General features: G+C 41.8%; 1 protein-coding gene across 2 annotated transcripts in view; it reads right to left on the bottom strand.

The window, feature by feature from the left end:
- Window positions 1–768: 768 nt before the first annotated feature.
- LOC107114809 overlaps window positions 769–14358 on the bottom strand; it is a 27908-nt gene continuing 14318 nt past the window's right edge. Inside the window, exons 4-8 of one of the 2 annotated variants that reach the window (XM_015416402.1) lie at window positions 14227–14348; window positions 12427–12537; window positions 11572–11678; window positions 9031–9121; window positions 769–905 (exon numbers count right to left, since the gene is read on the bottom strand). In XM_015416402.1, coding sequence (XP_015271888.1) covers window positions 822–905; window positions 9031–9121; window positions 11572–11678; window positions 12427–12537; window positions 14227–14348 — 515 coding nt within the window. In that variant the 3' untranslated portion in view covers window positions 769–821. Of the gene's footprint in view, window positions 906–4766; window positions 4999–9030; window positions 9122–11571; window positions 11679–12426; window positions 12538–14226; window positions 14349–14358 lie in introns of those variants that run through there. The other variant, XM_015416401.1, reaches the window with a different exon arrangement.

The raw sequence follows: 14358 nt of genomic DNA, 5'->3' as shown, positions 1-14358 counted from the left end.
TAACTGTTCCTAAGGAGCTAATTTCTTTTCTACTGCGGTCTCCCCAATTAAATCATCCTATCATAGCCACCTGGCTTAAATCATTGACTTGCCATCAAGCTGTAGGAGTCCTTTACAGTCAACTTATATTTTATTTCTTTTTTATTTTGATTTTCCCTGTTTTCTTTCACATGTCTATGATCTTTAAATTCCCTTAACTTGCCTCCCCATTCAACTTTCCTGTACTGCATTATGCATATGTTCAGGTGTTTAACAGTACCATCCTTAACCTTCCTTGAAACTTTCAACATTCTTCTCTTTCTTTTTATTTTCTTTCTTTTCCTCCGGAAAATGTTGTAGTATCTTTTCTCCCCAGCTCTCGTTCTTAAACTTTTCTTCTCCTCTGGAGGGGTGCAAGTCAATAAGTCCAATTCCTGTGACCCACTCTCTGTAAGTAAGTGCTGAGTTACATACAGGTCTCCTTCTTGCATATCTACCAGTAGCTTGTCTTGTCCTTGTGTCTTTTTTGATTGTTCTATATTACAGTTTTCTTCTCCATTTACACAGCGTGTACGGCCCAAAATATTATCCCAAACCGATGTAAGTGTCTTATTTAATTCTTCCTTCAAAAGTTTTTTAAAATGATCTGACCTGAGTTCCAGGAGTATTGCGTCCCACAGCTCGTTGCAGAGCGTCTCCAGCGCCATTTTCTTTTCCCAACTCGACTCTTCCAAACAAGTTCTGAAAATGTCCCAAGTCCCTTTTACATTGTTATAATCCTTCACGAAACGGTTAACAGTTAGCAGTATGTTCAGCCGAACTTATCTTTTTACCCATACTTTTCAGTCTATCGTTCCTCTCACTTTCCACCGCCGCTTAGTAATAGTTGAGGTAAATCCAAAGAGGGGTAGGTCACGCAGTTTCTTCTTTTCATCATGGAGTGCACCCGTGAAAACAGACAAACAGACAAAGTCTCACCGTGAATAAAGCATCATGAAGAACAAGACAAAAAAGAAAAGAAAAAGAAGGATTTAAAAAGGTCGGTCGCTGCTGTGAGCACGTTGCCGTGTTCCTCCAACCTCGCCTTCTGCATCGAGGCAACCGGCAACACCCCCCGCGTTTCGCTGACAACGGGGGGGGGGCGGCAAGCCCCCTACTACTTCCTCCTCCTCCAGAGGTGGAAGCGGGGCCCAACCGCCGAAGCGAAAAAGCCCCAAAAAGGCGTGGGGAGCCGGCCGGTTTGGAGCTTGTCCGGAGCCCGGCCGTTTCGCAGCGCCATCAGACCGGAAGTCAAGAATGCTATTCTTAATGTAGCTCACCAAGTTGACAATGTTTGTATTGCTCTGTAAAACATTTGAAATTTTTAATTAAAATAATTTTTTAAAAAAGTGCAACAACATCTACATCTACATCAGGTTTTGAGCCCCACTCAGGATCAAGCACGAGATCATGACCTATCTGGCCAGCTCCAGAAATGACTGCTCTAATGCATCTTTATGATGTCTAGAAACCTTATTTCCATGACATGACTCCAGCACACAATCGCCCAATCAATGTGACAATAGTTAAAGTCACCCAGGGTTACAATGTTTTTTTCTGTAGTCTCCTCCCTTATTTCTCTATCTTGAGATCTGCCTCACCCACTACCAAAAGCTGACCTCCCCCCAACCCCAGAGGGGTATCCTCAGTATGAGAGGATATCGGTCCATCACCCAAGGAAGGGGTCCTTCTAAGGGATCACATCCCTCCTCCTCCTCCTCAGACCGACACCTTCCAACCATGAGAGTCTCACTCTCCACAACACCAGAAGAGGTGTCAGCACAGGAGTGGGCCTGTTCTGTTAGGTCTCTGTAGGTCTCTTCCCCAAACCTCTTTCTGCCTCAGCTTCTTCAGGTCGGCAACCCTAGCCTCAAGGGAACAAACCTGCTTCCTGAGAGCCAAGAACTCCAAGCAGCACCACTTGCCAGCAGGCAACAAACTCTATCCTCTCACAAAGCAACTTCAGTTAATGCTCCCCAGCAGTTTAGCAAAGGCAAAAACACTCACCTTCCCAGTAGCTCTGTCCTGTGCTCCTTCTCCCAGCCGGCTCAGTACTAGCAAAAGACTACTTCTTCCCTGTCACAACCACCTACTTGGTCTCCCCAGCTTTCCTGTGCTGAGATCTGCCAGGCACCAAAGGCACTGGTTATGTTTTTTTAAAATTACTTTCAACCTCCTCCCCTCAAGAGAGTCCCTTACCCTGATAGAAGCTGCCACCACAAAAAGGATATGTTTTGAGTCTGACACCTTTTTTGAAAAGCCAGGGAATGTGAGACAGACAGAGAACCGAGGGCTGCCTTCTCCCCTTCCTTCTCCATATGTATCCGTGCTCAACACCGTATCTGATTAAGGAGCTTGAAAGCTTATGTCCCAGAAACCTTGCTGGTCTTTAAGGTGCTACTGGACTCTAATCTTGCTCTTCTACTGCAGCTGTCCACTTGAAGCTTATTCACCACTGAGACATTTGGTCAGCATAAAGCAGAATGGCTTAGCTATCATGGGTGAGATTCTATGCAGTCAGTTCACTTTTAATAAACTCAGTGGGGCGAAGGCATTCAAACTGATCAGGTCACACTTCCACTCACTCCAGGCAGGGCTATGCAAATTTTTGTATGCCTTCCTTGGTCCCATTGAGGGTGCCCTTCAGACATAAACCAGCCTAGCTCAAAAAGTCAGAAAACTCTCCCGAATCATGGAAATTTATTAAACTGAACAAATTCTTTATTGTGTGTGTATTTGTATCTATATTATTTATTTTTTGGTCAACATCAAACGAACCAAAAAAAGAATGCCAACTGGCAGAAAACAATCCCCTCCCCCTAAAGTACTCAGTATCAGATTCAGTGGGAGGGGGAAAATGCATGCCTTTGCCCCACTGAAGACAAGAAACCTACAGGTAAGTCCAATGTTTTGTTCTCCTTCCGTGGGAGAAGGCATCCAAACTGGTTATATAACCAAGCTATACTGGGTGGAGTAAAACAACTGCAGCGTCAATCCTCCAACACCTTTTGCAGAACCCTTCTCCCAAAAGCAGCTTCTACAGAACATTGCTGGTCTATCCTATAATGCCTGACAAAAATAGTTAAGGAAGACCGTGTAGCTGTCTTACAAATTTAGTCAATATAAGCCCTAGTGGAAAATGTTGCTGAAATCGCAGCTTCCCTAGTTGAGTGAGCTGTGATCCCAATCAGGAGCAATGATGACTGAGGGTGGGGGTGACATGGAGGTTTACAAGATTATGCATGGGACAGAGGAGGTAGAGAAAAAAGTACTTTTCTCCCTTTCTCACAATACAAGAATTCGTGGGCACTCAATGAAATTGCTGAACAGTCAGGTTAGAATGGATAAAAGGAAGTACTTCTTTACACAAAGTGATTAACACATGGCATTCACTGCCACAGGAGGTGGCGGCGGCTACAAGCATGGATGGCTTCAAGAGAAAATTGGATAAACATATGGAGCAAAAGTCCATCATTGGCTATTAGCCACAAAGTATAGATAGAAACTCTCAGTCTGGGGCAAGTGATTCATGGTGCTTGGGGGGGACGACAGTGGAAGGGCTCCTGGTGTCCTGGCCCCACTGGTGGACCTCCTGATGGTATTTTTGGCCACTGTGTGACATAGTGTTGGACTGGATGGGCCATTGCCCTGATCCAACATTGGCTTCTCTTATGTTCTTATGTTCCCCACAGACCTAAAGCCTTGGATCTTTTTGTGGGCTGAGGAATCCATCTGTGAACTTCTCCACTCAGGGAGTTCAGATAAGTTTTGTCTGGGTTTTTTTCTTTAGTTTTGTAGTAGCTTTAAGTGAGAGCCTGGCTCTAGCTTCCTTTTGGAGCAGCAGGGCTATTCAAACTGGAAGGGTGCCCTCACTGGGACCAAGGAAGACATACAAAAACTTGCTTAGCCCTGCCTGGAGTGAGTGGAGGCGTGACCTAACCACTATGGATGCCTTCCCCCACTGAAGGAGAAGCAGGGAATTTAAAACTGATCCTTTTTGGCTCCTTTGATAGCTTGACCAAACGGCAACATGGAAGTTGTGTTGTTTCCTTTGGTTAACTCACAGATCACCATAAACTTGTCTCTCCCTTCCTGGAATGGAATTTTAGGATTTTATTGGTAATCCACAGAGATTTGTGTATGTTACTCCAGGAGCATTTTATCCTTTCATAGTACCCACCCCCCAAATCCCAGAGAAATATCCTTGGAATAAGAGGCTATTGGCTTGGTGCCAGGAAGAGGTCCCCTTTAAGGGATTATTTCTATCCTCTTCAGCCTGACACGCTACAGCCCCTCAACAGCAAAGTTGCTGTCAGCTCAGGAACGGGATAGTTAGTGCAGGTCCCTGGAAAGCCGTCTGTTCTACTAGATGCATGGAGCAGTCTGAACAGCCAGGGAAAGGGGAACATTCTTGTCAAAAAGGCAGATGCATATTTTAGATATATTTATTTTAAAATGTATAGACTACCTTGCAGGGATACTATCAAGGTGGCTTACAAAAAAGGTTAACACAATTTGGTAACAAAAATATATAAAAATGTATATAAAAAGCAAGTAGACATAAAACAGCAGCAGACATAAAAACACATAAAAACTAAACACTGTCGTATTCAGCACCTAAGAATAGAAAAGACAAAATCTGTAGAAAAATAGCAGAGCACGGCAGCATTTCTTATTCTTTGAGTATGGACTTCTCATTAAAAGGAACCACACAGATTTTCTTCAACATAACCAGGAGTGTGTATCACTTCTCTGCCTTTTCATTTTATCTCCCAGAAAGAGCTGCAGGCTCCACACGCTGCCATTAAAAAAGAAAGAAAAGACTACGGTATGAACCACAATTCTACAGACTGAATAAGTATATTATAGAATCTTATACAAGTAAATTTGTTTAAGTGCTTCTCTATCAGCATCTTCCTCCAAGAATACATCATAGAGTAATGGCATTGCTTCCACCCACTGGCTGAGCTGAATGTCCACCTGAAAAAAATTACAATATGAAATTAAACCTTCCGTAAGTGAATCTGCTCCTGTGAATATACAGCACTGTGCAGTAATGAAGAAGGTATGTTACAAAGGAAATCAAATCTAATAGTAAGTTGCATGATGGAACTGTTAAAGGCAAAAGTCAGCAAAATATGCAAGGCTGCTTGAACATCTTGGTGAGGATTTGCAACTGCATCCATGGTGGCACTCAGCCATGGAACTGCACACACAACCACGCAAAGCTGCAAGATCTGAGTACTGGCCCATCTAGCTCAACCAAATAGCTCACCAAGAAATCGGGTCCCTGCACCCACTCAGTCTGTCAGCTGACCACCTTAGAATGGAGATGCCAGAGGGATGTGGGATTTTCCGCTTGCAAAAATATGTGCCCTCCAACTGAATGATAGGCCTTCCTGATATTGATTTCTCTTTTTTACAAAATTATGCAACTGGGTGAATTGTTTTTGCCAGACTTCTTAAAAATATTTTTTCTTCTACCACTACTTAGCTTTCCCCCCAACTTTCCATTGCCAAAGAACTGCTTTAACAATGTGGCAAGAGTCTACAAAGCAAATTAGGACTAGTGTCACTGGTCATTTTATGTAGATACCATTTGCTAGAAACTGTATAAATTCCCCATCCCTCATATGTAATCACAGCTACTAATTATAACTGAATAACACCTCTTGCTTTTAAGGATCACTATCATATGGGCCCCTTCACAGGGTTGCCTGATCTGACAGAGATATCCATTTCAATATTGTTGACTAAAGAGAACAAAGCCTTTGTTTTTTGCATCTTACTTAGTTATTTTATGCAATTATTTGGAGTGTTATTCCATGGATCTTATATCTCCTAGTGTGGAGTAATTGTGATCCTATGCAAAGTTACTCCAAGACCACGGATTCTAGTAGGTCAGAGGACTGCAGTGTAGCTATTACTCCTTCGGCACACCTGGAAGAAATGTTTTTACTAACTCTGCCAAAGTTATCATCATCACTAAATAAGCTGGTTGTAGTCAGAGGTATCTGTAAATGAAATATGTTCCACATGTCCCAACAGGTAAAAATGCAAGAGTTGTAAAAATGCCAGCTCAGAGGAGAAAGCAAGAAAGGAGAAAACTGGAATACCCAAATTCAGGTTTGCAATAAGCAAATGCAACCTAAAGGTAAAGGTTCCCTTGCTCGAAAGCCAGTCGAATCCAACTCTAGGGTTGCGGTGCTCGTCTCCGTTTCAAAGCCAAAGAGCCAGCGCTGTCCGAAGATGTTTCCGTGGTCATGTGGCCGGCATGACTAAACACCAAGGCGCATGGAACGCTGTTACCTTCCCACCGAAGTGGTACCTATTTATCTACTTGCAATTTCTTGCTTTCGAACTGCTAGGTTGGCAGGAGCTGGAACTAGAGACAGGAGCTCACTCCGTCATGCAGCACACTCGGGTCTCGAACTGCTGAACTACCGACCTTCCACAGCCTGCAGTTCAGTGTCTTAACCACTTGAGCCACCGCAGTTCCAAATGCAACCTACCCCCTCCTTAAATGGCAGAAGACTTTTCTTTTTGAAGAGTACAAGCTGCAGATGCAAATACTTTATTAATCCTAAAAATAGTAAATACTGACTATTTACCCTTCACCCTTGGATTATCCTCAGACTGTTTTATAGTTGTTAAAGATCCTAAGGCCTGGTTTACTGCTGGTTGCAAATATATTAGTTTTACTATCATTAGATTAAGATTTTTAGATTGTTCCAGATGTAATTGTTTACTATACCATTCCATTGAGAAGTATCAAAATAACTACCTGTCCTTCTGCTTTCTGGTAAGCTTACTTTAGCTCAATTTAGCCTCATTTTAGTTATTCCTTAAGGTCACGGAACGAACAACTTGTATGTCCCCCCCCCCCACTATTTTCCAGAACAATAACTAGAAGAGGAGTTTTAGAAAGCTAACCTTCACAGCAACTGTCAGGACACTACAGGTAATCACAATCTGCACAAAATTTATTTATCTTAAAATATTTCTATGCCAACTTTCCACCCATATAAGGTCCCCCACAGTGGCAAACATCAAACATTTCAATGTCATCATATTTAAGACATTAAAACAACATTTAAAATAAAGTGTATATGAAATGCCCTCATCTAGATGGTCCGCTAGCCTGATCTCATCAGATCTTGGAAGCTAACCAGCATCACCCATGGGTAGTACTTGGATGGGAGACCACCAAAGTCCACGGCTGCCACGCAGAGGCCAGCCATAGCAAACCACCTCTGTTTGTCCCTTGCCTTGAAAACCCTACAGGGTTGCCATATGTCGGCTGTGACTTCCTAGCACTTTCCAGACCACCTTCTTGGAGAATGAAGGATTTAACGGTTAAGAAATACTGTTACCTCTCTGATAGGTATAGATTGATGTGAACATATTATGTCTGTTCTAGAACAGCAGCACAGTTTGTTTTTATGTCTAGTTCAGAGTGCTTGTTTAGAGTATTAAAGTTCTACATAACTTGGGCCCAGTTCTCATGGAGACCTTTCTCACGTAGGAATTTCTCATGGCTTTAAAATCACTCAACAAGGCCATGTTTCAGCTGCCATCTTTCTTTTAGGGAACTGAGATAGATTTCTACTGGGAGCAGAAAAGCTACAGGGGGATCTCTCCAAACTGGATAAGTATATGACAATATGGCAAATAAAGTACAGTGTAAGTATAAAGTGATGTTCACTGGAACTAAATATAAATATATGCCGATGGGCTCTTGACTGGCAGACACTGAGAGGAAATGAGATCCTGGAGGTGCAGCAGATAGCTCAATGTGCCGCAGCAGTAAAGAGGCGAACTCCAAGATGGAGATTATTTTTATTATTATTTTGCTGTCAAATCACAGCTGACTTATGGTGACCCCTGATGGGGTTTTCAAGGCAAGAGACATTCAGAGGTGGTTTGCTGTTGCCTCTCTCTGTATCATAACCCTGGATTCCCTGGGTGGTCTCCCACCCAAACACTAACTACGGCTGACCCCGCTTACCTTCTGAGTTCAGGCTGTCCAGGTCAGGGCAGCAACAAGAACAGACAGCTTTAAAAGGCAATTAGAGTCACGGAGGAGAGTCCATCGATGGCTACCAGCCATGGTAAATAAAAGCCAGTATTAGGAAGCAAAATAGGGGTGTCTTGGCCTCTGTGTACTGTTTGCTGGCCTTTTCGGCCCACAGTAAAAATAATGCCGCTTGAATGGTTAATTGTTTATTCTCACTGCTGGACCTTTGGCTTTGTTATTGTTTATTGTTAGCCACCTGTAGCTGTTGGGTGAAAAAGTAGGATAAAAATATAAAAATATTTTAAATTAAAGGCAAGATATGCTGAAAGCAATAGAAACTGAAACAGGAATTAAAGTGAAGCAAGGTAATCCGCTACAAATTTGACAGAAAATGTTGCAAAGCCACCTGAAGCCTTTTTTCAGTGTCTCAGAACACTCTAATGACCCCAAAGTCCTCATGCTTTGATAAGAGGACTTTAGAGGGAACACCTGGTATGAAACTATTGGAGCAGAATATAACAGTAAATTTGATTCTAGTAATTTGGCTCTTAAATGGGACTATGGGTTTTTCAGTACAGGTGTCAAATTAGTTTATCATTGCTAATTACTGCTGTTGTGACCAGAGTAGAAATGTCACAGACTTCCTGGACCTCTCAGATTTGATGTTTTTTTGGTCTCTCCCTATTAATTTTTCTCTCTATAATCATGTACCTGTTGAAGTGAAGCCTAGTCCATGAAAGTTTATGCCATAATAATGCAGTAGTTTTTAAAGTGCCACAGACTTCTTTGTTACCTAAAGACTAGTGATCAAGCTGAGATTAGGGTAATGAAAGCAGATTCTCATTTGTTGGGTGCAAGACTAAGACCACAATGCTTCCTTGAAGACAGAAGCAAGTCACTGATCACCAATAAAATCCTTAGAATTTCACCTAGATGAAAATAGCTTTTTACATCAAAAGACAGAGATCGATAAGATTTCAAATGCAGCTACTCACCTGAAGATTTGATAAAGATTCCTCAAGACTTGGAACTGTGACCAGTAATGATCCTTTCTTTTTTACATTTTGACTGATAAATTCCCAGGATCTAGAAGAAATCATTGTTAGATTTCATAAGAAACACCTCCTTTAAGAAGTTACTGGCATATAGAAGCCCTAACACATACCAATGAAATACAGCTATCTAAAAATCTTGGCTTTATGAGGCCATGTTTCACCATATTAATTTTTTAAAAATACAATAACTTTGAGCATGATAGTTCTAGACTCTTGCAGAAACTTGAATGTTACTTCAAAGCCTTATTTCAGGAGACAAGAAAGATTTTCTAGTGATGCACAGATGCTGGCACTAAGGAGCCAATTTCAAGAGACAGAAAAACAAAAGAAAACAATTTCAAGAGACAGAAGAATCAAATCTTTCTAGTTGTATTTTCCCAGTACACATATACACATACTCCACAACATGTACACATCTACATTAAACATCTACACTAATCCCAAGAAAATAATGTAATGCTAGAAACCTAGCTTGGCCTGCAGGAACTTTAGACCCTTTTGAAGAACAAGATGTTTGATCTTCTGGTGGTTGAAAGTGTCGTAAAGAGACTCAGGCCTGTAGCTACAGTGGTGCATTTTGGAGCCCAGGCCCCCCACTTCCTACGAAGGCCCCACCACTTTCATGTAGCCCCCAGGCCCCCTGACTCTCTGGACCGCCTGGAGGACTCCTCACCGCTGCCCATTCCCCAGGTGTGGCTTGTTTCCCCACTGCCCGCTGCCCCTTTCCCACCCCCGCCACCGCTGCCCATTTCCCAAGCACGGCTTGCTTCCCCTGCTGCCCCTTCCCCAAGCGTAGCACCAGCCCTGCCAACTCTACCCTGAACTGGTGGCGGCATGGCATGAGGTAGCTGGGCTGGCCGGCAGGTGAGGTGGGGCCAGCGGGCCTCACCTGGCGCCCCCCTGCTGTGCCCGGTGCGGTGCAGGAACTTGCAATGGCACACAGAGGCAGGTTTGCAGCATGATCTGGACTGGGGCACCTCAGTGGAGCACCGAGTGCTGGCAGAGGAGGAGGTGTGTGCCCCGGGGAATTGATGCAGCCAGGTCGTTGGGTTTGGGGTTGCAAGCGGGCGCACAGGCTGACTTGGTAGGAAGGCAGAGTGTGAATGCCTCAAAGTGAGTTTTAAAATTTATTTAAACTTATTTAATGGCCCCCAATTTACAAAATCCTGGCTACGGGCCTGAAGTGACTGCTGACTTATAGCGGTCCTGTAAGGTTTTCAAGGAAAGAGATGAAAGAGATGGTTTATCATTGCCTGTCTCTGCATAGCAACCCTGGACTTCTTGGTGGGCTCCCATCCAAGTACTAACCAGGGCAGATCCTGCTTATCTTGGCATCTCATTTTCCTTACAAATCTATGGGCAAGATTATAAGAAAGATGGCTTTTATGTGAGACATAGCAACACAATTGGAGACATTAGTCTGTCCTACCTACTTGTAAGAACTAAATATATGACTGAGCTAGAGCCCATAGTGCAACTGGGATTAAAATGCAATGCCAACTGTCTTCTTCCTTTCAACAGACTTATTTGATTCTTCTGATACTGTAGTTGCTAAGTCTGCTAACAGAATTTAAGAATTTGATCATTTTTTAATGAACACAACCATTTTGGAAAAAATTAGTACAGAAACCTTTCAAAAATCAAGACAAAAAGACAAGCCTTGCCTTACTGTAAATAATGCCTTAAATAAACTATTTTTTTTTTAAAAAAAACATGTTTCTTATATTAATGAAAGTCCTAAGGTATGTTGGGAACACTAGATCAAAAGTTGTATGGTATCAGCTGTTTTTGATAGTTTACTACACAAAACAAAATGTTACACATAGAGAAACTTACAGGATTTCTTTGTTATAGCAAACCAGATGATCCACCCATTTGAAAGAAAATACAAAGTAAAGCTGTGAATTCATTGTACAGATTGAACCCCTAAATACATAAACCATGATCAGTCCAGTCACATTAGAATAATATTTCAGATTACCAAGACCTGTCATGCAAAGCATGTCAAAAAGGTAATGATTTCAGAAACAGAGTTTCCCATTTTACAGTTTTGTAAGAACTGAAGTGGCAAGCAAGTTTCTCCATCATGGCAACATCCCAGACTTTTGAGTATCATAGTGGAGGAAAAATGAAGTACTTCAGTCTCTAGGCCATTCTCATAGCCGCTGGTAGGAAATATAAGCCCAAACGTGTGTTGATGGTCTTGGTATTCTTTGTCCATTAAGTACAAAAACAAAACATTGCATCCAAATGGGAAGATAATCGTTTATTCAAAAGCTTTATATACAGGCTCTTAGCCTAAAAAGGATCTTTGAGTTGGCCTCTAATAATATTCAGAATTTATTTTGATATACATTTCAGATCTTGTTTTTTGTGTTTTTTTTAGAAAAAGGGGTGTAGAATATGCAATGCAATGCTAGCTAGCTGTATTGCCAAACGTGTATTTCTGGTTTTTAAAAATGTCTAGAACACACAGCCTACCTGGCCTGTTCCTCTTTGTCAAGGAAATATTCAAAGACATTATTCATTACAACAGCGTCAGCATTCTGAAGAAGCGAAGCCTGGGTACGTATGTCTGCATTAAGCACCTGAAGGAAGAAAATTTTACAGCTTATTAACATAAATGACTCTCATTGGACAGTCCTCATCGCTAACACCTACATATTAGAAAAGAGTTACCTACATCAATCTTTCTTGTAGGTTCTCCTCAGGGTCCACTGACTCATTACTGGACTAAGCCATTACACACAAACACATACACTGGGAGATGATGATACATTTTGAGTTGCAATGAGATGAAAAACTGAATACATGTTAAGAGAGCCGGAAGGAGACACAGGATGTCATCAGCATGAGCTGAGAATTGAGGGCAAAATGGGAAAGGATAACACTTTTGCCCTATCCCAGTTAACCCCATTCCATTAATTGTTACTACCCATTGACTGATCTCCACTGAACAGGCACTACCCAAAGCGAGTACATTTCAACAGTGTATAAGGCCCAGAGTAGAAATACTGCAAGAATGGCAAAACCATGGGAAGCCTTAAAATCATCTCACTCTCTACTACATCTTGAGTTGTCGTCCTCACTCATATTCTGAATCTGTATTTTCCTCTGTCTTCCTTTTTAACTTCAAAATAGCTGAGATCAGGTTTGTTGCCGTCATGCAACCGCTCAGAACCAGCTGACTGATTCAGGCATATTCCCTAGAAGAACAGCTGTGTGAGGTTTTACACCACTTGTCTGAGTGACAAAAATTGATGTGTATCTCTAGTCGATTGGCTAACTTGCAGTCTCTCTGAAAATAAAGCAAATGGTCAGATGTGTGCTATTCACCTTTATTCTTTCATCAAGTTGGTATTTGGTAACAATAACTTCTTGCATGTGGCAAAAATCTGCATTCATTTCAACTCCATAGATCTGAGATGCTGAGCTGTAAAAGTAGCCCTAGAATAAAATTAAGAAGTCCAAGTTGTTGTGTTTTTTTTAAAACCAAGACATAAAATTAAACTGCATTAGAGATTTGCTTTCATTTATCATCAGGATTTGCTTTTGGGCCTTCCTTACACAGGGCCATGTGCCAGGCTCACTGCTTAAAACAGAGCTTAGACCAATCATAGGACGTTTATGCTCAAGGAGAATTTCTAACAAAACCTAGGTGAATGTTTAACATATAGGGATATTTAACAAGCATTTGTAGCATTAACTCTTATGAATGCTATACACTGCATTTAATGATTGTTGGGGCAAGTAAAAAAAAGCCCCTGAGCCTGTGAGATAAGACTCACAAATCATACACCATCCTTGACTCATGCTTTCATTATAGCTTTCTGAAACCTTTTAACCCTCTGGCAAGAAAGCTGTCTGCAGATAAAATATGGCCAATTGCCACTTTTGTAAAGGAAGCCAAAGAATATGATGAAAAGAACTATTTTTAAAATCTTATGCATGCTTTATCCTGAGGTGATCTTCCATCTTAGCTTTGTTTTTAGGATACATTTCACAAAAGCTGACAAAGCAGTAACTATTTGCGAAAAGTGACAGCCCAAGACATAACTGAGGCTGCTTTTGCAGCTGGGGGGCTTGGGAGAGAGGGCAGGGGTCCTCCCTCACTTCCCCTGAGGCTGGCAGGCAATGGCGTGTGGTCCCTGGCTCCAAAATGGGGTTAGTCAGCATCTGAGCAGTTTGGGGGGGGGGAGACTCCTGGCAGACATGGAGGCTGAAGGCTTCCCTGGGGTCTGCTGCCAAAGAATTTGAAAAGCCACTGCCAGAGACTGGCCCCCTCAGTCTGCATGGGTGTTGTATACTTCCTTAAAGCCATTTCAGCCATATCCTGGTTCTTTACGTATATGTTCTATCTACTTTGTCTCTGGTTTTAAAGAAGAAAACTATTTGGGTAAGCTACAATTTTGATTTCCTTTTGTAATAAAGGGTCTATTTTTTTTTAATTAAACTGCTTTAGACAGACACTATTGAATCCAGTACTGTCAGTTGTAACTGGCACTTCAAGGCCTGACAGATCGTTCCAGGCTTTTCTGTTCAAGATCCTTTGATCTGGACCTAACAAGGACTGAATGTGGGACTTTCTCCATGCAAAGCAATGTGCCCTAATCTCTGATGAATAGCCCTGCTGCAAAGCTTTCAGGAAAGGACACTGGAGAATTATAGAGCTCAAGCTTTACAGAGTTATTGGCCTAATCAGGTAACAAAACAACAATAAATACTGAAAATAAACTACAATTTCCTAAGTTTAAAAAAATCTATATTGTTTATAACATTCCTGAACATTATATCTGACTTGGGTAGCTGAATTTGCCAAAAACTAGTCAAAATATATGGGTAAGTACATCACTTTGGCCAGCAAATAGTTGGCTGAAGTGACCCTGCTCTGTAATAATACCACGTAACAGGAATACACAATAGCATCAGTGCCTACAGAGAAAAGAATGCTTACTGTCAAAATCACTCCTCTGACCTTAAAGAACAAGGCCCACTACTGCTAGAGTCATAATTGCATGTACAATTTTGAACCAGAGAAATCAATACATTAAATCTGCAGGCCAACAAAACAGTAAATGAACGTGAACACTCAGAAAAAATCAAAAATTTTAAACAAATTCCCAGATAAGGTTTTACCCCAAACAGTACTGCACCAAGTCTGGAACCAACATCAACCACTACTTTCCCTGTCAAATCAGGTAGAACATGGTAGTAGAGGAATTTCAGTTCCATGAGGGAAAATGAATGGGAAATGAACTCTGTGGAAAA

This window comes from Gekko japonicus, unplaced genomic scaffold (assembly GCF_001447785.1).
Source record: "Gekko japonicus isolate JY-2015 unplaced genomic scaffold, Gekko_japonicus_V1.1 scaffold1540, whole genome shotgun sequence".
NCBI classification, from domain to species: domain Eukaryota; kingdom Metazoa; phylum Chordata; class Lepidosauria; order Squamata; family Gekkonidae; genus Gekko; species Gekko japonicus.
The sequence above is the reverse complement of the archived record's forward strand: the minus strand, read 5'-3'. Positions and strand labels throughout refer to the sequence as shown.